At 42.2% G+C, this 22,041-nt stretch overlaps 2 protein-coding genes across 5 annotated transcripts in view; both read right to left on the bottom strand.

Moving 5' to 3' along the window:
- Window positions 1–11,067, bottom strand: part of nsmce2 (NSE2 (MMS21) homolog, SMC5-SMC6 complex SUMO ligase) — a 172,462-nt gene extending 161,395 nt beyond the window's left edge. Inside the window, exon 1 of one of the 3 annotated variants that reach the window (XM_069920913.1) lies at window positions 10,998–11,067. The gene's annotated coding sequence lies outside the window, so the exon portion shown is untranslated. Of the gene's footprint in view, window positions 1–3,314; window positions 3,335–10,989 lie in introns of those variants that run through there. The other 2 variants (XM_069920912.1, XM_069920914.1) reach the window with 2 other exon arrangements.
- Window positions 11,068–17,022: 5,955 nt separating this feature from the next.
- Window positions 17,023–22,041, bottom strand: part of washc5 (WASH complex subunit 5) — a 73,485-nt gene continuing 68,466 nt past the window's right edge. For both annotated transcript variants that reach the window (XM_069920898.1, XM_069920896.1), the window contains exons 26-28: window positions 20,237–20,393; window positions 19,889–19,976; window positions 17,023–17,962 (exon numbers count right to left, since the gene is read on the bottom strand). In XM_069920898.1, the coding sequence (XP_069776999.1) occupies window positions 17,906–17,962; window positions 19,889–19,976; window positions 20,237–20,393 (302 nt within the window). In that variant the 3' untranslated portion in view covers window positions 17,023–17,905. The remainder of the gene's footprint in view (window positions 17,963–19,888; window positions 19,977–20,236; window positions 20,394–22,041) is intronic.

Below are 22,041 nucleotides of genomic sequence, written 5' to 3'. Positions count from 1 at the left end.
GTATATTAAACTGCAAGAAAAGGAGAATGAGGAAACAAATGGTAAAACTAAACAAAAATGGGAACAAGATTTAAATATAAAGATGAAGAAGGAAACATGAGAGAAGTTATGCTCTGGAACGATGAGAAATACAATAAATACGAGGTTACGTATGATACAATATAACTGGATACACAGGCTATACATTACACCTCAAAAGTTAAATAAATGGGACCCAACAGTATCTGACAGATGTTTTCGTTGTAAAAAAGAAATGGGAACAACAATACATGCAATCTGGACATGTGAGAAAGTAGAAAAATTTTGGGAAGATCTAAACCAGATATTAAATAAAATTACAGAAAAGAATATACCAAAAAATCCAGAGATCTTCCTCCTAAGTAACATAAAAAATAAAGAATTTGGACTTGATTTGGATGGTGCACAAAAAAGATTTGTTAAGATAGCTCTAGCCTTAGCAAAAAAATGTATTATGTCAACCTGGAAATTGGAAGATAATTTGAGAATACAACAATGGTATGTAGAAATGAATAAATGTATTCCATTAGAAAAAATAACATATAATTTAAGAAATAATATTGAAATATTTGAACAAATATGGGAGCCATTCATGAAACACAATAGAGAAAACCTACCGGGGACATCTACCACCTAAATTAACGAAAGGAGAAGGAAATGAAAAGAATTGACTCAGTGGAATTTCTTGTTTATTTTTATTGAATGACAACATTGTTTGACTGGTTTAATGTGTCTTAGATTTTGTACTTTAAATGAATGGGGGGGGAGGTAGGGAGGGTGGGATGGGAGGAGGTGGGGGGAGAAAATGACACTGTATATATTTGAAAAGGAAAATGTATGTATCTTGGTCAGTGTGGTTTATGGTGTGAAAAATAAAAAAATTTAAAAAAAAGGATGGTCAAGAAATTACAAAGACATCCATATCCCACTAATCAATAAAAGTAAGTTGAGCATGGCGCAAAGTACACAGCCTTGTGGTGCTCCGGTACTGATGGAGATTGTATAGAAGATTATCTTACCAATCCTCAGTGATTGTGGTCTGGAGGTGAGGATATCCAGAATCAAATTACACAGTGGAGTATTGAGACCCAGGTGTTGAAGTTTGCTGATCAGTTTTGAGGGGATGATGGCGTTGAATGCTGAACTGTAGTCAATAAAGAGCATCCTGATGTACGCTCTTCACTGTCCAGATGTTCAGGGTTTTGTGGCATCTGCTGTCAATCTGTAACTGCAGTAGGCAAATTGGACTGGATCCAATGTCGCTGCTCAAACAGGAGCCAATGTGCTTCAACACCAGCCTCTCAAATCACTTCATCACTGTGGATGTGAGTGCTACTGGTCAGAGGTCATTTAGGCAGGTTACCATGTGCTTCTTTGGCACTGGTATGATTAAGGCTTGTCAGAGTGAGATGTTGAAGATATCCTTGAATACATTGGCCAATTGGGTGGCAGTTTTTCAGTACTCAGCACTCTCCTAAAGGCAGCCCACACAACACCCACTTCTGTGATGTAACACGGTGACCACAGACACAGCCCAAAATATTTCTGCATTGTATTTCTTTTTTTTGTATATGTTTTATTGAAGCAGTTAGATATATGTCAAGGTTTTAGACCAGCACAATAGATTTACTTGAGGCATACAGACCCATGCAATGTTCCAACTAAAAGATTATTTTGGACAATACTTCATGGAATGACCTACTGTCTGATTAGCAGAGATAAAACTCATAGCTGGGGATTTGTTACACAAGTGGAAGTGTGCTAGTCTGTATATTTTTCCCTGCCAGACTTTCCAAGGAAGACTTTGGAAATACTCTATTTTCAAAATACAGAGGTCCAGCAACAAAACAACAGTTGAGTCATTTACAAAGAATACTGATGTATTCCAGTGAAACTTCAGCCATTTTATTTTTACATTCAAGGTGCTACGTTATTGGAAATGCTGCATGTGTTGTCTCAACCAATTGTACTTAGTCAAGTGTGTTTGCAACATATAATCACAAAATTTGTTATGTCAGAACACGGGAGTCATAACCACTGAAAGCGTCCAAACCAACAGTATACAGGGCCACGTCCTCAAATTCTTAGGAGTCTACATGTTGGAAGAACTCTCCTGCAGCCAGCACATTGAGACGACTGTGAAGGTGGCACACCAACATTTCTACTTTCTAAGAAGTCTGAAGTAATTCGACATGTAATTGAATATTTTAACACATCAAACTTCTCTAGCTGTACTGTGGAAAGTGCATTGACTGGTTGCATAGCAGACTGGTTTAATAATTTAAGTGCCCAGGCATGCAGAGGCTACAGAAAATGGTAAAACCTTGCCAAGTCCATCACGATCTAATCTCCCAACTATTGAAGAAATCTCTGCGAAGACAACCAACATCATAATCCTGGTCACCATCCCTCCTCGATGCTCCTTTTGGAAAGAAGGTACAGAATCCTGAAGAACAGTATCTCTAGGTTCAAAAACAATTTTTATCCAACAGCTATCAGGCTTTTGAACCTCACTTTACTACTCTTACCATAAACTATTCTGGGACCATAAAAAGACCTATCTTCTCTATTTCTTGCACTACTGTAACTGAACATTTATCTGTACTTGATATTTTTATCTAATTTCATGCTGGGCTAATTTAATGAATACTATTTATAGGATGTGTCTTGTTTACCTGTTCGGCAGCAGCAAGCAAGAATTCCAGTGCATATGTATCTCATACTTGTGTGAATGACAATAAACTCATTATCAGTGCATAACTGAATTGGGGGGTGGGGCCATAGCAGCACTGCAAGACTGCTTTGAAACCATGGATTGGTGCTGTTTCAGGGAGGCGACCACTACAAAAGTCATGTAAACATAGAGTACAAGAGCTCAGTGACTGGCTACACCAGCAAGTCACAACCAGGGCTAACCAGAAACTATAGGTGAATGCAGAGATCTGGCCCCTTCTCAGAGCTCGTGATGCTGCTTTGGATTAAGATCAGCCAGGGCTGAATTCTCCCATGCAATCTGGAAAGCAAAGCGAGAGTACATGCAGATGATCCACAGAGAGCTGTGCAGGATGTGGCAAGGTATCAAGACTATTATGGATCACAAGTAAACCTTGCAAATTAAAGGACAATGAAGCCTCCAGACAGACTGAATGCCTTTGCACGGTTTGATGAGAACAGGATTATGCCAAAGAAAGCTCCATGTCCCCCTGATGAACAGGCCCCCCGTATAGCCATGGCTGAGGTGAGGAAAACCCTATCCAAAGTGAACCCACACAAGGCAGCGGCACCAGTCAACATACCCTGAAGGACTGCGCAGACCAATTTACAGAAGTCTTCACGGACATCTTCAACATCTCACAACAGCAGTCCATCGTTCCTGCAAGGTTCAAGACAGCCACCATCATTCCCAAGAGGGCGACAATAACAGGCGTCAATGACCACCGCCCTGTGGCATTGACTTCCACCATTATAAAATGCTTCAAGCATTTGGTGATGGAACCCTTTAAAGCACACCTTTCAGGGATGCTGGATCTATTTTAATTTGCCTATAGAAAAAACTGTTCCACAGAGGCTGATAATAGCCTTGTTGCTTCACTCTGCCCTGGCCCATCTGGAGAATGACGCCTCATATGCCAGGTTGCTGTTCATTAATTTCAGCTCTGTGTTTAAAACGATCATTCCCCAGAGGCTGGTGGAGAAGCTGTCCTTGCTGGGACACAACACCCCTCTCTGTAATTGGATCCTGGACTTCCTAACAGAAAGACCAATGTCTCTCCAAGTTGGAGCAGAACGTCAAGCACCGCCACGCTGAGCAGACACACCTCAGAACTGCCTGCTAATGTGCACATTACTGACCCACAAGTGCATCACCAGATCTAGCTCCAACAGTGTCATTGAGTTTGCAGAAGACACATCAGTAGTTGGCCTCATCAGCAACAACAATGAGTCGTACTACAGAGAAGAGGTGGAAAATCTCATGAAATGGTGCGAGTAACAACTTGAACCTCAACGGGACAAGATAAAAGAGATGATCATGGACTTCAGGAGGACCAGGAACAACCACCCTCCACTACACATCAACAACTCTGTAGCGGAGACCACCAAGTTCCTTGGAGTTCACTTAACTAGTGACCTATCATGGACACTCAACATCTCCTCCAACAGTGACTGCATTTCCTGAGAAGACTGAAACGGGCATGGCTACTGGCCACCATTATGTTAGCCTTCCATAAGAGCTCTATCAAGAGCACCATAGCCGGCTGCATCATAAGATGGTACGGTTGCTGCAGAGAAATGGATCAGAGGTTAATCCTCAGGCCATAAGAGAGGCAGATAGTATCAATGGAGTCGCCCTCCCCCATCAACATGATCTACCTGGAATGTTGTCTGAAGAGGGACATGCAAAATCATTGAGGACCTCTTTCAACCTGCACATAGCATCTTTTAGCTGCTCTTGTCGTGGAAGAGATACAGGAGTATCAGAACCAGCACAACCAGGCTGAGGACAGGTTGTTCCCGCAGGCACTGAGAATGCAGAACCACCAAAGGAACTGCTCACAATAACCATCTGAGACACTTTTGTACAAATCAATATATTTATTTATTTTTATAGATATAATACTTGTCCTGCATATGTATTATTTGTCTGTATGTGCATTATGCCTGGTTATGTGTCTGCATGTTTTTGCCCCGAGGATTGGAAAATGCTGTTTCGTTAGGTTGTACTTGTAAATTAGATGACAATAAATTTGATTTAACTAGATCATTAAATTGTTGATTGTGTGTTTTAGAGAACTGGGAATTACCAGCAAAGACTTTTGTTAGTTCTGTACATTCGACTTCTGTGCACAACAATACTCTCCCACTCCTTCACTCCAAGACTAGGTAATCTGGTCACAAAAAGAAACAAGATTCAGTGAATGGGATGTCACCAGTTGTTGAAGGTTGTTTTGAGAACCAAAGGAGCTGACTTAATATTTCACCTGCCGTGTTACATCTGCCAACTACATTGTGGGCTGAAGGGCCTGTTTCCACACTGTTGTACTGTTCTATATTTCCAACAGCCATGTCAAGTTCAAGTTTACTTATCATCTGATTGCACAAGTACAACCCGATGAAACAGCGTTCTCCGGTCCTCAGTGCAAAACATGCAAACACACACCATATGAACAGCAATACAAAAGGGCAAGTTTATGTATATAAAAATAAATAAATATTGTTTTGAAGCGACGGCTACTCTGCTTACTGAATAACTCCACAATCAAACGGGTTGAGTTTAGTGAGCAAAACTGATTTATTGAGGTCTGCCTGGCTGTTCTTGTGCTCCCGGCCTGGATCTGGCTGAGAACCGCACCGTGGGCCCTGACACCGTCGGGGCGTCACGTGGGCTGCAGAGTGCGGGCTTCTAAGCCTGGTGCTGAAGTCAGGAAGAAAACACCGACGGCGCCATTTTGGGCGGCTGCCCCGTCGGGTGCATGACATGTGGGGCCAGTTCGCATGCCTAATAGCGTGCCGCCACACAGCCCCCCCCAGAACCGGCGCCAGTGTCCTGCTTTGCCGGGCGGCCTCGCTTCTTGGGCTGGGCTGCGACCACTGGCTCATTGGGGTGGATGCGTGCTGGCTTTAATCTGTTCACAGTAAACAGTTCCCTCTTACCAGTGTGAAAGTGGATCCTTAACGCTAGATGACTCTGTACGGCCCTTCGTATGGTCTTTGAAGGGGTGCTGTGGACAGGCCTCGCCTGATAAAAACATTCTGTGGAATACAGCTCGCTAGGGACGTAGAAGGCCCAAGTGCTGTATCTGGGTGGTGGTGGGGGTGTGAAAGAGTCCAACTGGGCCCGGAAGTGGGGAAGTAAACTGTGCAGTAACTGTTGAGGGCTGAGGGGCATTGATAAACTCACCAGGCAGGGCTAGCGGTGCACCGTAGACCAGCTCGGCCAATGACGCCTGCAGGTCTTCTTTGGGTGTTGAGCGGATGCCCGGAGTACCCAAGACAGCTCATCCACCCAGTTGGGGCCGGTGAGGCGGGCCATATGTGCCGACTTAAGGTGGCGGTACAATTGCTCAACCAGTCCATTGGCCTGTGGGTGATAGGCCATTGTGTGATGCAGCTCGATTCCCAGCCTGTTGGTGAGCTCTGCCCAGAGCGCGGAGATGAACTGCGCGCCTCAGTCGCTGGTGCGGTGGGTTGGTCGGGAGAGCGCTTCGGCGACCACGTTTTCTTTCCCCATCTTGTGCCAAATGTGGGTGGTGAACTCTGACACAAAGGACAGATAACGCTGTTGGCGGGCCGACCAGGGATCTCTAGCCATAGCAAGCGCCTGAGTGAGGGGTTTGTGGTCGGTAAAAATGGTGAAAGGCCTCCCTCCAAGAAATAGTGAAAATGACGCACAGCGAGGTACATGCCCAGCAACTCACGGTCGAAAGCACTATTCTTGCGCTCTGGTGGACGAAGAAGTCGGTGGAAGAATAGCAGTGATTTCCACTGTCCGTTAACCTGCTGCTTCATGACAGCACTGATGGCGGTGGCATAGACATCGACGGAGAGTGCCGTATGAAGGTCGGTGCATGGGTGGACGAGCAGGGTAGCTTTCGCAAGGGCACCATTCAAGGCTTCGAATACCCTGCTGGCTTCGAATACCCTGCTGGCCTCTGGAGTCCAGGCGAGCGTCTTGTCCTTGTCTGTGGTGAGGGCGAAGAGCGGCTCCATGATGTGTGCAGTGCCTGGAATAATTCGGTTGTAGAAGTTGACCATACGAGCGAACTCTTGTAGCCCCTTGAGGTTGTCGAGGTGTGGGAACTCCCTGATTGCGGAAACCTTCGTAGGAGCTACATTAGCTGCTTTGGATGTGATGGTATAGCCCAGGAACTGCATGGACTCTTTCCCGAACTGGCATTTGGCCGGGTTGATCATTAGGCCGGTCAGCAGGTCGGGAGAAGAAGGTGCGCAGGTGAGATTTGTGTTGTGCCCGGTCTCCGCTGGCGACAAGAATATCGTCCAGATAAATGAACACAAAGTTCAAATCTCTCCCTACCGTATCCATTAGGCGCTGGAAGGTCTGGGCTGCGTTCTTGAGCCAGAAAGGCATTTGTAGAAATTCAAACAAGCCAAAGGGGGTGATGATGGCCATTTAGGGGATGCCCTCAGGGTGCACCGGGATTTGATGCACACCAGGTCGACCTTGGAGAACACCCTTGCACCATGCAGGTTGGCCGTAAAGTCCTGAATGTGAGGGATCGGGTAATGGTCAGGTAGTCACGTCATTAAGCCATCGATAATCTCTGCAGGGATGCCAGCCACCTGAAGCTTTCAGGACCATGTGGAGCGGCAACGCCCAAGGACTGTCGGAGCATCGAATGATCCCTAGCTCCTGCAGATGCGAGAATTCCTCTTTCGCTATCTGGAGCTTATCCGGCAGGCCTTGGGTGGGAATATAATGAAATACCCTGTGGCGTGGTGAGGCAGCAGAGAACTGTGGCTTGAGGAGGGATGGGAACTCTTCCAGGATGTGCTGGAACACGTCCTTGGGTACGTTGACCAGGGCCATCTGCAGCTGCTCCGTGCGGGAAGCGTTGAGGCGAACGGATTGGAAGGTACGGCCATCGACAAGTTGCCTACCTCGAGGGTCGACCAGGAGCCTGTGGGCGAGGAGGAAGTCGATACCCAGGATGGAGGATCGGAGGAATGAAATGTTGAACCTCCACGAGAACTTCCCCTGGCCAAGCTGGAAGTGGACGGTCTTGTTACCATACGTTTGGATCTCTCTCGAGTTGGCTGCACAGCGTGTAGGTCCTTGAGGTCAGTTCCGGGACAAGACGGCTGTGGCCGGGATGACGCTGAACTGGGCCCTGGTGTTCACGAGGAAGCTATGGCCGCTGATTGCATCTCGCAGGTAGAGAATGCTGTGTTTTTGGCCAGACGCTGAAGCCATTGACAGCGGCCGGCCTGCTCGTTTCCCTGGCCTGGTCCAGGGCGGCGACCACATGATAAAACTTGGTCGTATCTGATTAAATCTGGCGGAGGTGAAACTGAGCCTCTGTGTGGCTGAACCAGGTCTCAGGCTCCTGAACTCAGAAGTCAGGAAGCTTGATGGCTATAGCGTTGATCGAAGAGGTGTTTGAACCTGTCGGGGTCACCAATGTAGCAACGGCTACTCTGCTTAGTGAATAACTCCACAACCAAACTGGTTGAGTTCAATGAACAAAATTGATTTATTGAGGACTACCTGGCTGCTCTTACACTCCCAGCCCAGACCTGGCTGAGAACCACGCCGTGGGCCCTGACACCTTCTAAGCCTGATGCCAAGATCAGGAACTCCCGACGGCACCATTTTGGCCGGCTGCCCTGCCATGTACATGACATGCGGGGCCGGTTCGCCTGCCTAATGGCATGCCGCCACAGTTTAATAAATAGTAGAGTGTCAGATTATTAATATGAGCAGTTCATTTAGTCGTTCAGCATTCTCACTGCCCGTGGAAAGAAGCCGTTTCTCAGCGTGGTGGCGCTGCCTGATACTTTTATTTAGATGTACAGTACAGTAACAGACCATTTTGGCCCATGAGTCCGTGCTGTCCAAGGGTGGGAGAGTGGGAGGAAACCAGAGCCCCTGGAGAAAACTCGCACAGGGAGAACATACAAACGCCTTCCAGACAGGATGGGATTCGAGCCCTGGTCCAGTCCCAATGGGTTGCACTAACCGCTACGCCAACTTCTGTATTTCTTTCCCAACAGAATAGCTGAAAGATTCAACAATTTTGATTCAGACAATGATCTGGGTAGACCACGTCAATGCGTAAGTGGAGGATATGATAGGGAGCCTCTCTGTCCCCCTTATAATTCTGTGGATTGAACTTCTCTACAGCAACTGTACCACACTGTGACACAGCCATCCAGGACCCTCTGGATAGAGCTCCTGTAGAAAGTGGACAGTGTAGCGTCTGCTCACGCAGCACTACCGAAATGAGAGACGTCCACGCAACACGAGAACTTATCCTGAGTTCCTTTCACGCTGCTCGAGACCACCAGCCACTGACTGCGAGGGGTACGCTGGCCTCAGGAAATGACGTCAGCAGCGTGTGGCCGCATCACTCCCAAAGCGGAAGCCGTCCCCCGGGCAACGCACGTCGCCAAGCGCAGGCTTCCTCCTCGGAAGGGAAGAGGGGCCTGCACCATCTTGCGTCGGACGACTGGGGTGGCGATTTGGCCCGGTCTCACCGCCCGCTACAACAGGATGGCGGCTGGTCGCCTTGCTCGGGAACTGCAGTCACGATTGAGCCTTTCTGCCAATGAGGAGAGTCCACTCCGATTCCTTCACTGCTCCTCTGCTCTATAACTCAAAGGCACATTCACTCGTTGAGAACCAGTAGGAAGTGAATTGTAAATGTCCCTGACGTCCACCAAACATCAGTCTTCAGTCAATCAGAACCACGTTGCGATGCGACACCGACAATGAACAACTCAACCCAGAGATCCTGGGTTGGAGGCAAATAATTTGAAGAACCTCAGGAATCCATGGTCAAAGGTTTCCATTAACTCTTTCTTTGGCTTGGCTTCGCGGACGAAGATTTATGGAGGGGGTAAAAAGTCCACGTCAGCTGCAGGCTCGTTTGTGGCTGACCAGTCCGATGCGGGACAGGCAGACACGATTGCAGCGGTTGCAAGGGAAAATTGGTTGGTTGGGGTTGGGTGTTGGGTTTTTCCTCCTTTGCCTTTTGTCAGTGAGGTGGGCTCTGCGGTCTTCTTCAAAGGAGGCTGCTGCCCGCCAAACTGTGAGGCGCCAAGATGCACGGTTTGAGGCGTTATCAGCCCACTGGCGGTGGTCAATGTGGCAGGCACCAAGAGATTTCTTTAGGCAGTCCTTGTACCTTTTCTTTGGTGCACCTCTGTCACGGTGGCCAGTGGAGAGCTCGCCATATAATACGATCTTGGGAAGGCGATGATCCTCCATTCTGGAGACGTGACCCATCCAGCGCAGCTGGATCTTCAGCAGCGTGGACTCGATGCTGTCGACCTCTGCCATCTCGAGTACCTCGACGTTAGGGGTGTGAGCGCTCCAATGGATGTTGAGGATGGAGCGGAGACAACGCTGGTGGAAGCGTTCTAGGAGCCGTAGGTGGTGCCGGTAGAGGACCCATGATTCGGAGCCGAACAGGAGTGTGGGTATGACAACGGCTCTGTATACGCTTATCTTTGTGAGGTTTTTCAGTTGGTTGTTTTTCCAGACTCTTTTGTGTAGTCTTCCAAAGGCGCTATTTGCCTTGGCGAGTCTGTTGTCTATCTCATTGTCGATCCTTGCATCTGATGAAATGGTGCAGCCGAGATAGGTAAACTGGTTGACCGTTTTGAGTTTTGTGTGCCCGATGGAGATGTGGGGGGGCTGGTAATCATGGTGGGGAGCTGGCTGATGGAGGACCTCAGTTTTCTTCAGGCTGACTTCCAGGCCAAACATTTTGGCAGTTTCCGCAAAGCAGGACGTCAAGCGCTGAAGAGCTGGCTCTGAATGGGCAACTAAAGCGGCATCGTCTGCAAAGAGTAGTTCACGGACAAGTTTCTCTTGTGTCTTGGTGTGAGCTTGCAGGCGCCTCAGATTGAAGAGACTGCCATCCGTGCGGTACCGGATGTAAACAGCGTCTTCATTGTTGGGGTCTTTCATAGAGTTAGAAACAACCATAAAATGGCATTACCCCAAACTCGTGCAAGATAGTAGCGCCACAGTCTGGATAAAGCCACTTAACAATTGCCCAAGTACAACCCTGAAACTACATTCCCTGACAAACCAACTGATGTTAATAAACCAGGAGATTAATTAAAAATAAACGAAGCGAGAAGCACCGGTACGGGTCTGTCCCCCCCGCCCCAGCCTGAACGCTTGTTTGCAAATTGCGACTCGGGTCCTCGCTAAAGGCCCAGAAAAGCCAACCCCCCAACGTCTTGTTGTTTCCTGTCCAAATGAATCCGTTCAATCTCACTCACCCACCCACCTCCAGCACTCGACCTCGCCGTTCAAATGGCCGCCGGACCTCCCCCCCGGCACCGAGCATGCTGGGACTTGTCCTTTACTTCCTTCCGCTCCCCGTTCATCATTCCAACATTCCCTTGAGTGGAACTACAAATCCCAGCAAACCCCGCGTTTCCGTTCGCAGTCAGCGGTTGCACCCCGGGCCCACGGCCTCAAACATTCACGAATGAGGGAGGGTGGAAAGAGATGCATTTATATAACGCCTCCGCGTGGTTTTAGGATGCCATGAGGTTTCTTCCTGGAAGAAAAGTGAGGTTAAGAAAGAGGAAAGCCTCATTGGGTGTCCAAGCTCGTTTTGAAGATCAACAAGAAGAGGACTTGCCTTACTCTACCACTGCACAGGAAATGGAAGAAGTGCTGGAAGAGAGTGAGTTACCACTTATGGAACCGGATCCTGCATTCCAAACTGCTCTTCAGCCTGTTGACATGATGCTTGATGCTATTACTGGTCAATTCAACCAGCTGCTTCAAATGAATACTAATATAACTTCAGACCTGACTGTGGTTAAAGAAAATGGGGAAAACGTTAAAAAATTTGAAGCTTCCTTTTCTGAATGTAAACAACAGGTACAATCCAATACAGCAGCAATAGTAACGGTGGAAAAATTAGTTAAAAATTGCAAGCAGAATATAAAAGTAGGGTAATTTCAGATCATTCTTTGTTGTATTTTACTATGTGTGTTCTGAAAAAGTTCGTGTAGCTTATCAATGGAGATTCAATACGATGTTTAAAAAAGCGGAATTTATTGAATTTAAAAAAACAAATTAATCTCTTTTTGGAAGAAAATGTTAATTCTGTTCAGAGTAAATTTATATTGTGGGATGCTATGAAGGCTTACTTGAGAGGTCAAATAATTAGTTATACCCCTAAGGTTAAAAAGAATTATCTGAACGAGAGCCTTGAATTAGAGAAACAGATTGATGAATTAGAAAAGGAATTTCAGAGAGATGTGACAGAAATTCAGAAGATAGAGATGTGTAGATTGAAATACAATATGTTGCAATCTTATCAATTTGAATGCTTGATTAATAGATCTAAACAACGGTATTATGAATGGGGTGAGAAAGTGCATAAAGTACTTGCATGGCAGTTAAAGAAAGAACAGGTATCAAGGGTTATTAATGCAGTCAGATGAAATTTGACTATTACTTACAAACCTCGTGAGATTAATGACGAGTTTCTTTCATTTTATAAGAAATTATATACTTCTGAGGAAAAACAGGAGAGTGGATTGATTGACTCCTTTCTAACGGTGTTGAAATTACCGGTACTAGAAGACATATTGGAGCTGGAGGCTCCTTTTACTGATTTAGAAATTAAATCGGCTATGTTGGAAATGCCAAATGGAAAAATCACCTGGTGATGACGGGTTTTCGGTTGAATTTTATAAGGTATTTTATGATGATTTATCTCCAGTGTTTGGAGATGTGTTACAACAGATTAATGAACATTATGATCTACCTGAATCATGCTGTAGTGCCTTAATTACTGTAATTCCTAAGAAGGATAGAGATCCATTAAAGGTGTTTTCATATAGACCAATTTCTTTGTTGAATGTAGACTATAAAATAATAGCTAAAGTATTAGCGAATCGATTGGCTAAATTTTTACCTAAGTTGATACATGTTGATCAAACAGGTTTCATAAAGAATAGGTATGCTTCAGTGATTAGTTTGATTAATAAATAGCGACAGTGCCCTGACCATCTCTTGATGCAGAAAAGGCTTTTGACAGAGTTGAGTGGAACTTTTTATTTAAAGTCTTAGAGAAATTTAAGTTTGGTCCTTCTTTTATTGGTTGGATTAAAGTTTTATACAGTAAAGCAATAGCCAGGGTATTGACAAATGGTCAGGTCTCGGAACCTTTTAAATTAACTCGTTCAACTCGACAAGGTTGTCCTTTGTCTTCAGCTTTGTTTGCGTTAGTAATTGAACCTTTAGCACAGATGATACGACAAAATACCAGATACAAGGTATGAGAGTTTTAGATGAGTATAAAATTAATGAACTCATTCCAATTAATGTTGATGGAGCGGAGACAGCGCTGATGGAAGCGTTCTAGGAGCCGTAGGTGATGCCGGTAGAGGACCCATGATTCGGAGCCGAACAGGAGCGTGGGTATGACAACGGCTCTGTACTCGCTGATCTTTGTGTGTTTCTTCAGATGATTGTTTTTTCAGACTCTTTTGGCTGGCTGATGGAGGACCTCAGTTTTCTTTAGGCTGACTTCCAGGCCAAATATTTTGGCAGTTTCCGCAAAGCAGGACGTCATGCGCTGGAGAGCTGGCTCTGAATGGGCAACTAAAGCGGCATCATCTGCAAAAAGTAGTTCATAGACAAGTTGCTCTTGTGTATTGGTGTGAGCTTGCAGGCGCCTAAGATTGAAGAGACTGCCATCCGTGCGGTACCGGATGTAAACAGCGTCTTCATTGTTGAGGTCTTTCATGACTTCATCACCAACATCGAAGTACTCGAGCTAGCAGAGTCCGCAAGCATCGAATCCACGCTGCTGAAGACCCAACTACGCTGGGTGGGTCACGTCTCCAGAATGGAGGACTATCGCCTTCCCGAGATCGTGTTATATGGCGAGCTCTCCACTGGCCACCAAGACAGAGATGCACCAAAGAAGAGGTACAAGGACTGCTTAAAGAAATCTCTTGGTGCCTGCCACATTGACCACCGCCAGTGGACTGATATCGCCTCCAACCGTGCATCTTGGTGCCTCACAGTTCGGCAGGCTGCAACCTCCTTTGAAGGAGACTGCAGAGCCCACCTCACTGACAAAAGACAAAGGAGGAAAAACCCAACCCCAACCAACCAATTTTCCCTTGCAACCGTGCCTGCCTGTCCCGCATTGGACTTGTCAGTCACCAACAAGCCTGCAGCAGACGTGGACATACCCCTCCATAAATCTTCGTCCGCGAAGCCAAGCCAAAGAAGAAGAAGATAAAATTAATCTATTTGCTGACGACGTATTGGTGTATTTAACAAATCCAGCTCAGTCACTTTTACACTTGAAGGAATGTTTAACACAATATGGATCTTTGTCTGAATATAAAGTTAACTGGGAAAAAAGTGAAATTTTACCGATAGGTGAAGGAGATTATTCAGTTTATAAGAATATTATTAATTTGAAATGGACTGATCGAATTAAATATTTGGGTGTAAATGTGGATGTTGATTATCAATCTTTATATAAATTATGTACCGTTAATGAAAAAGATCAAAGCTGATTTGATTAAGTGGAAGGATCTTCCTATAAATTTAATTGGAAGAATAAATACAATCAAAATGAATATCTTTCCACATATACAATATTTGTTTCAGTCAATTCCATGTTTACTTAATAAGAAATTTTTTCAAGATTTAAATAAAATGGTTAGGGAATTTTTATGGAAGGGTAAATTTCCAAGAGTAGCTTTGAATAAGCTAACCTGGAAATATGCATTAGGGGGATTACGCTTTCCACATTTTCAAAATGATTATGAGGCAGCTCAATTTAAATTTATTAGTTAATTAATGGATTTGGAATGGCCCCCTAGTTGGGCTAAAATTGAGATGGCGAATATTTTTGAATTTGAAATACATCAATTTTTTTTTCGGTGGAATTTAAATTTATTACAACAATATAATGTGCCTCTACTAAAACATTTAATGAAGTTATGGATGAGGAAAAATAGAATGATAGGTTCTAAGGGTAAATTATTGACTTTAACACCGTTATATAATAACCAACTTATTCCTTTGTCAATCTCTAATCATTGTTTATTACATTGGAAATCTAAAGGTATAAAAAACTTGGGGGATTGTTTTAAAGAAGATCAATTTTTATCCTTTAATCAAATGAGGGAAGATTTTGGTATTAATGAGAATTCTTTATTCATTTATATCAACTTTGATCCCTAGTAAAACAAATATTTGGTAGAGATATGATTTTACCTAAATTGACTAAATTTGAATCTTGTGATTGAACCAAAAAAAGGATATATTTCATTGATGTACCAAATATTACAGGAAAGTATGGAAAAAAGGGGATGGGAATAGATCCAAGATTAAATGGGAAAAGGATATTAACCTTACTTTTTCTGAAGATGACTGGTTAGATATTTGTCATGATGGTGTTACTAGATTGATAAATGTTCGTTATGCAATGGTTAATTACAATTTTTTACATCAATTGTATTTAACACCTGAAAAGTTTAAAAAAATATGATTTTAGTGAATCAGACTCTTGTTTTAGATGTGGTAATTCGGTTGGAACTTTTTTTCATGCTGTTTGGTTATGTGTACATATACAATCTTTTTGGAAAGCAATTCAATTGTTTTTGGAACATTTGTATAAGATCAAAATACCTCTGGAACTGACAATATTTTTGCTGGGTGAGTTGAATCCTTTGAAAGATATGGGATTAGACAAATTTCAGATTTCTTTTGTATATTTAGCTTTATCTGTAACAAAAAAAATGTATAGCAAGTACAAGGAAAAATGTGAATGTGATTGATATTAATAGATGATATAATGATATGAAAACTTGTTTGGTAATGGAAAAAATCACATATGTTTTACATGATAATTTTTTTCTTAATAAGTGGTCTTTATATTCATAATATTTACATTTAGATTTACCTTGATTATATTTTAGTAAATATATTCCAGTTTTTATTTTCTTTCTTTGGCTCTCCTAAAGAGAGCTGGCTGAGAGGGGGAGTTCTTTTTTTTCCTTTTTTTTTACATATAAATTTTTTTTTTATCGTTCATAATATGTACTTTTTTTTTACTGTATGTAATAACCTTGTTGAACAAATAAATAAAGCTATTAAAAAAAAAAGGAGAGCCAGCATTGGAAAGTAGCCTGGCTGGTTGCATGAGAGCCGAGTTTGGAAACTCAGGAACACAGAAGGCTTTGATAATGTGTGCATGTGTTGGCTCTGCTGGTCAACTACTGTCTTGCAATGGTGGTGTTTCCTCTGTTGCTGTGCAAGCTGGATTCACTATTTTTCTGTTCTTGCAATGTCACTTACATTTTCAGCAGGCTCTTTTGATTCTTCCTCAGTATTTGACCATTCTTGGTTCTGACAGTGTAGGATCTTGGATTTACTTCCTCCAGAACAGTGGCCTTCTTATCCCAGGTGTTGGAGTCATGTTGTGTCAATCTGACTTATCATAGTTTGCTTTTTGTCTCCTTTGCAGTTGCTTTTGTTTCTGTTTGACATCTCTGTTCTTGTTTGGATCTTCAGAGTAAGGAAGTGTTGTATTACGTCTAATCAGAAGCTCAGCAGGTAACATGACATGTTCAAGTGGTGAAGCTCTTTAACTCAACAGAGCTAAATAAGGATCTGAGCCACTGTCTTATGTTTTATTGAGCAGCTGTTAAACTATGTGAACTCCTTTCTCTGCTTTACCATTTGACTGGAGATGTGCAGGACTTGAAGTCACATGTTGAAAATCATACTCTTCTTCAAAATTCTGGAATTCTCTACAACTGTAGCATGGTTCATTGTCACTGTAGACAATTTGAGGAATTCCATGTCTTGCAAAGATCGATTTCATATATTTGATCACACAAGCAAGCAGACATGTTAGGCAGCAGCGCCATCTCAGGATAGTTCAATAGTTGTCAATAACCAGCAAGTAATTCTTTCCATCCAGGTGGAACAGATCAGTCCCCACTTTCTGCCATGGTTCTGCTGGTAAGTCAGTTATGATCTTGGATTCCTTTGGCTGCTTTGCATGATGTTTTAGACAGATCTCATAGCTTGAAACCATTTTGTCAATGTCAACATTTATCTTACAGACTTTACTATGGATTGTCACTACAGACATTGTTATTTATAGATATTTAATGGAACGTTAAAGAAGATCATTGCAAGTCTTTTGTGTGTCTACTAACACAATAAGTTTCCCTGGTGTGTACACCAATTCAAAGTCATAGTGATGTAGCTTCATCATCAGCCTTTGGATTTGCGGTGACATCTCACACAGCCAATGTTTTTGAATATTTTAATATGAGATTTCACATCCAAAGTACAGAGTACCTATGGATAGATGTTAAAATTCTCAAAGATACACTACACTTAAAATCACCAATGCCTGAAGAAGGCGCACAAAATCAGTGAACCGGTGCGGACTCGAAAGGCCAACATGGCCTGTTTCCGCTCCGTAAATGGTTATATGGTTAAGGCTACTAATGGCTTGTGGTCTGTCTCTGCCACGAATGTTGGCAGACCATACACATAACTGAAATTTCTTGAGTCCATAGTCCAGACTGAGACACTATCTGTGCATATCGACATTCAGATGTGATCATTGTCCTTGATGCACATGCGACTGGCCTCCAATCTTCTCCCACAGCCTGATGTAACACAGCACCTATTCCATCTTTTGAAGCATCTGTAGATATTTTTGTCTTTCTGGGCTCATGAGCGGAATGACCTGTTACCATGCTGTATCTTTAAATTGCTTTATAAACAAGGTAAAATCATTTAATTTGGTTGAAGATCCAGTCTTTAATTGAATGCAAATTGTAATATTTCAAAGAAATATTGATAATTTACAGTTCACTAGAATGTAATACATTAAGGGCATTATACTTTTGTTAATATTTCAAGTAACTTTTTTTTTTACATAGGTTCTACAGATTTTATAATTATTTCTCCTTGGAGAATTCACCAGATAATGTTTCCGAGTCATTACATGTACAAAACTGAATTTTATATTCACATACTATTAAAATTCTCTGTGGGAGGAATTTCATTCATACAGGTCCTTCCATACCGGACAAGACAATTGGAAAAAGATCCCAGCATTTCATAGATGTTAGTAAATGTCCTGTTTCACTTTGTAGGCCCATATCTGCATTTCAGAAAACATTATAGAATCGTTCTGAACTCATCAAAGATGAAACTAGGGACATTTGCTTCCACAACCTGGCAAGAAAAGAGTAACAATATTTAGTCAATTCATTTTCTTAAATTTGGTGCACCAGAACCAGAGCAATAAAGAAAAGTCAACAAGGTTGCAAGATTTCATAAAACACAGGTTCAACCGCAACTGAAGTATTATCCTGTTCTGGGAATCAAACTTTAGGAAAGATGTGAAGGCCTAAGGAAGACTACAGAAGAGTTTTACCGGAATGTTTCAAGACATGAGAGATTTTTGATTCTGTGGTTGGAGTTAAGAGGTTGCGGTTGTATTCTTTGAAGCAGAGGGATTGAAGGAGGATCTCAGGAGGTATCAAAGAATTATTTAGACAGTGCATCATGAGAAAGTCTGTAGACAGCCTGCAGTGGAAATATTGAATGAAAGTAATTGGGAATATAAGCAAATGTGACACAAGGAAAGTTCCACAGTAAGTGGTTAAAATATAAAGTGTGTTTGGATAGGTAGAGATAGTGTTTGATTTAATCCTGACATTCAAAAGGGAAAGGATAAGTCATGAAAGGAAACAAAATTTCAGTGCCCTGGGGAAAAGGTCAGGCAAAATGCATTAATCAGGATGCTCTTTATCAACTTCAGTTCAAAATTTAACACCATCATCCCTTAAAACTGATCAACAAACTCCAAGAGTTGGGACTGAACACTCACTGTGTAATTGGATCATGAATTTCCTCACATCCAGACCACAATCAGTGAGGACTAGTAAGAACATCTCCTCTACGGTCTCCATCGGTATCAGAGCACCCCCGGGCTGCATTCTTAGCCCCCTGTTCTACTTTCTTTATACCTACAATACTCTGGCTCAGTATGACAATACACTATCTACAAATTTGCCAAAGATACCATGATAGTGAGTTGTATAAATAAAAGGTGATGAGTCAGCACAGAGGAGGGAGAATGAAAACTTAAATGAATGGTGCACCAACAACAACCTTGCACTCAATGTCACCAAAACCAAGGAACTGATTATTGACTTCAGGAAGCAAAAATAAAGGTGTACAATCCAGTGATCATTGGGGGTATGAGAAATGGAGAGGTTGAGCAAATAAGTTTCTGGAAGTCACTATCTCAAAGAATCTTTCCTGGTCTCAACACACTAATGGCATCATGAAGAAAGCATGTCAGCGCCTCTTCTTCCTCAGGAGTTTGGGAAGTTTGGTATGATTTCTACAGATGTGTGGTGGAAAGCGTGCTGACTGGCTGCATCATGGTCTGGTATGGGGATACCTATAACCCTGAGCATAAAGCCCTACAAAAAGATAGTGGACACAGTCCAGGACATCACAGGCAAAACACTCCCCATGATCAGAAACATTTACAGGTAACACTGCTTTCAGAGAGCAACAGCAATCATCAAGGATTCTCACCAATGAGTGCACGCTCTGTTCTTACTACTGCCATCAGGAAAGACTCTTACCATCAGGTTCAGGAATAGCTGCTACCCATCCACCATCAGACTCCTCAACGACGAACTCAATCAGAGACTCATTCTGCCCTTTGTTGATTTTTTAAAAAATTCTATCTGTATTGCAGTTTGTTTACATTTGCTATCTGTTTACAGTTCTTTATTTGTTTACATGTGAACATTGTGTACAGTTTTTTTTTGCACTACCAATAAGTGGTAATTCTGCCTTGCCCACAGTAAAAAGAATCTCAGGGTTGTATGTGAGGTTATGCATGTATTCTGGCAATAAATCTAAATTGGTTGTTATAACCTGTTATTTGGTGATATTCTCTTCAAATTCCTATGTTTGAGCTGAAAATTGGAACTCATTTAGCATTAATCAGTGAAACCCAGCGAGAAGAAGCGAGGCAATTCCATTTTTGAAATTATTCAATTCAAGACCTTCTTTGAATGTAATGTAATGCAAGCTTTGCCATTATGGTGCAATCAACAGGGAAAGGAATGCAAGTACCTTTCTGGGTAATTTGGTGTAATAAACATAATTCTCCAAGAACATCAAGGCAGCTACGGCATCTGCAGGCATTTCAGGAATCTTCTGACTAAACGAACAAACAAGGAAGATGACTGGGTTAAGAATGTAGAGTTTAGTTACAGAGATTATAATTCACACACGTAGGCATTCATTAAAGTGCACATATTCCAGCCTCAATTTTGCTAATTATTTAAACTTTGGTTTGGGGATTGCTACGTATAAATACAAGATAAAAACTCACAAGTTCAAGTGTTTTATTAAAATACTCAGGAAGTGTTTCCAGACTATCTCTCCCCACAGCACCAAAGGCATTGCCATCATTCTTACCTGGTGGTACATTGTCCCACGATAGAACGAACAAACTGTCCAATCAAGGCCAGAAAATGCTCAGTGTAACGTGAATGGAACTGTTTCAGAAGAGTGACAAGTCCAACAACCAGAGGAGGCCAGTCTATGGGATCTGTGGATTTTTTACAAACCATTCCTGCAAACAGAACAATCAGGAAATTTTTTTTTATTTATTTTTTTATTTTTCACACTATGAACCATATTAACCAAAATACACACAAACATTTCCCTCTTGAATATACAGTGGCATTTTCTCCCCTTTTTTTCCCCCTACATTCCCTCCCCTTTCCCACCCCCTCCAAACCCACAAAACATTCAACATATACAATAAACCCATTAAACAATGTCATCACACAATGAAAATAAACAAGAAAATTGTGTCATCGACTTTTACACACTGGATCAAGTCATTTTGTCTTCTCATTCTATCATTTTAGGGGGTGGAGGTCCGCAGTAAGCCCTCTCTGTTGTGTTCCATGTACAGTTCCCAAATTTGTTCAAATAATGTGACTTTATTTTTTAAATTATATGTTATTTTTTTACAATGGAATACATTTATTCATTTCTATGTACCATTGCTGTACTCTCAGGCTCTCTTCTGATTTCCAAGTTGACATTATATATTTTTTTGCTACAGCTAAGGCTATCATAATAAATCTTTTTTGCGCTTCATCCAGTTTGAAGCCTAATTCTTCTTATATTACTTAGAAGGAAGATCTCTGGATTTTTTGGTATGTTGCTTTTTGTGATTTTATTTAATACCTGATTTAGATCTTCCCAAAACTTTTTCACTTTCTCACATGCACAAATTGCATGTACTGTTGTTCCCGTTTCCTTCTTACAGCGAAAGCATCTATCTGATAATGTTGGATCCCATTTATTTAACTTTTGGGGCGTGGTTAGTTTAAAATTAACACACAATTAAGTGTGTTAAATTGGCCTGTGTAACCAATTATATTGTCTCGTGCGTAACCTCGTGTTTATTGTATTTCTCATAGTTCTGGAGCATAGCTTTTCCCATTTTTCATTTTTTATCTTTATGTTTAGATCTTGTTCCCACTTTTGTTTGGGTTTACAGCTTATTTCATCGTTCTCTTTCTCTTGCAGCTTGATGTACATGTTTGTTATAAATCTTTTAATTATCATTGTGTCTGTAATCACATATTCAAAGTTGTTTCCTTCTGGTAACCTTAGCCTGCTTCCCAATTTGTCCTTTAAGTAGGTTTTCAGTTGGTGGTATGCAAACATTGTATCATGAATTATACCATATTTGTACTTCATTTGTTCAAAAGATAATAAATTATTTTCCAAAAACAATTTTCTATTCTTTTGATCCCTTTTCTTTCCCATTCTCTAAAGGAAAGGTTATCTATTGTGAAAGGGATTCGTTGATGTTGCTTCAATATTAATTTTGGTAGTTGGTCATTTGTTTTTTTCCTTCCTACGTGAATCTTCTTCCAAATATTGAACAGATGGTGCAGTACTGGTGAACTTCGATGTTGCACCAGCTTTTCATCCCAGGTCAATGTATTTTGTTCACACTTTTTGCTCAATACCTATGAATGCATGCAATGAGCATTAATTCATTAACATTTGACCTACATTTTGTTCAATAGCCTTTAATTTTACATAATTCTCAGCCAGTGATAGGCACATAGGTACACAAAATCAGGAGATAAAGAGTAGGAAGTGGCAATTCATCCCTCAGACTCATTCTTCCTCTGAATAAAATGTCAGATTTCATATTTCATCTCCATTATCATTATCCTAGAATCTTAAAGATC

Source organism: Narcine bancroftii, chromosome 2 (assembly GCF_036971445.1).
Source record: "Narcine bancroftii isolate sNarBan1 chromosome 2, sNarBan1.hap1, whole genome shotgun sequence".
In the NCBI taxonomy this organism is placed as follows: domain Eukaryota; kingdom Metazoa; phylum Chordata; class Chondrichthyes; order Torpediniformes; family Narcinidae; genus Narcine; species Narcine bancroftii.
Note: the sequence above shows the minus strand (reverse complement) of the source record. Positions and strands in the feature narration are given on the sequence as shown.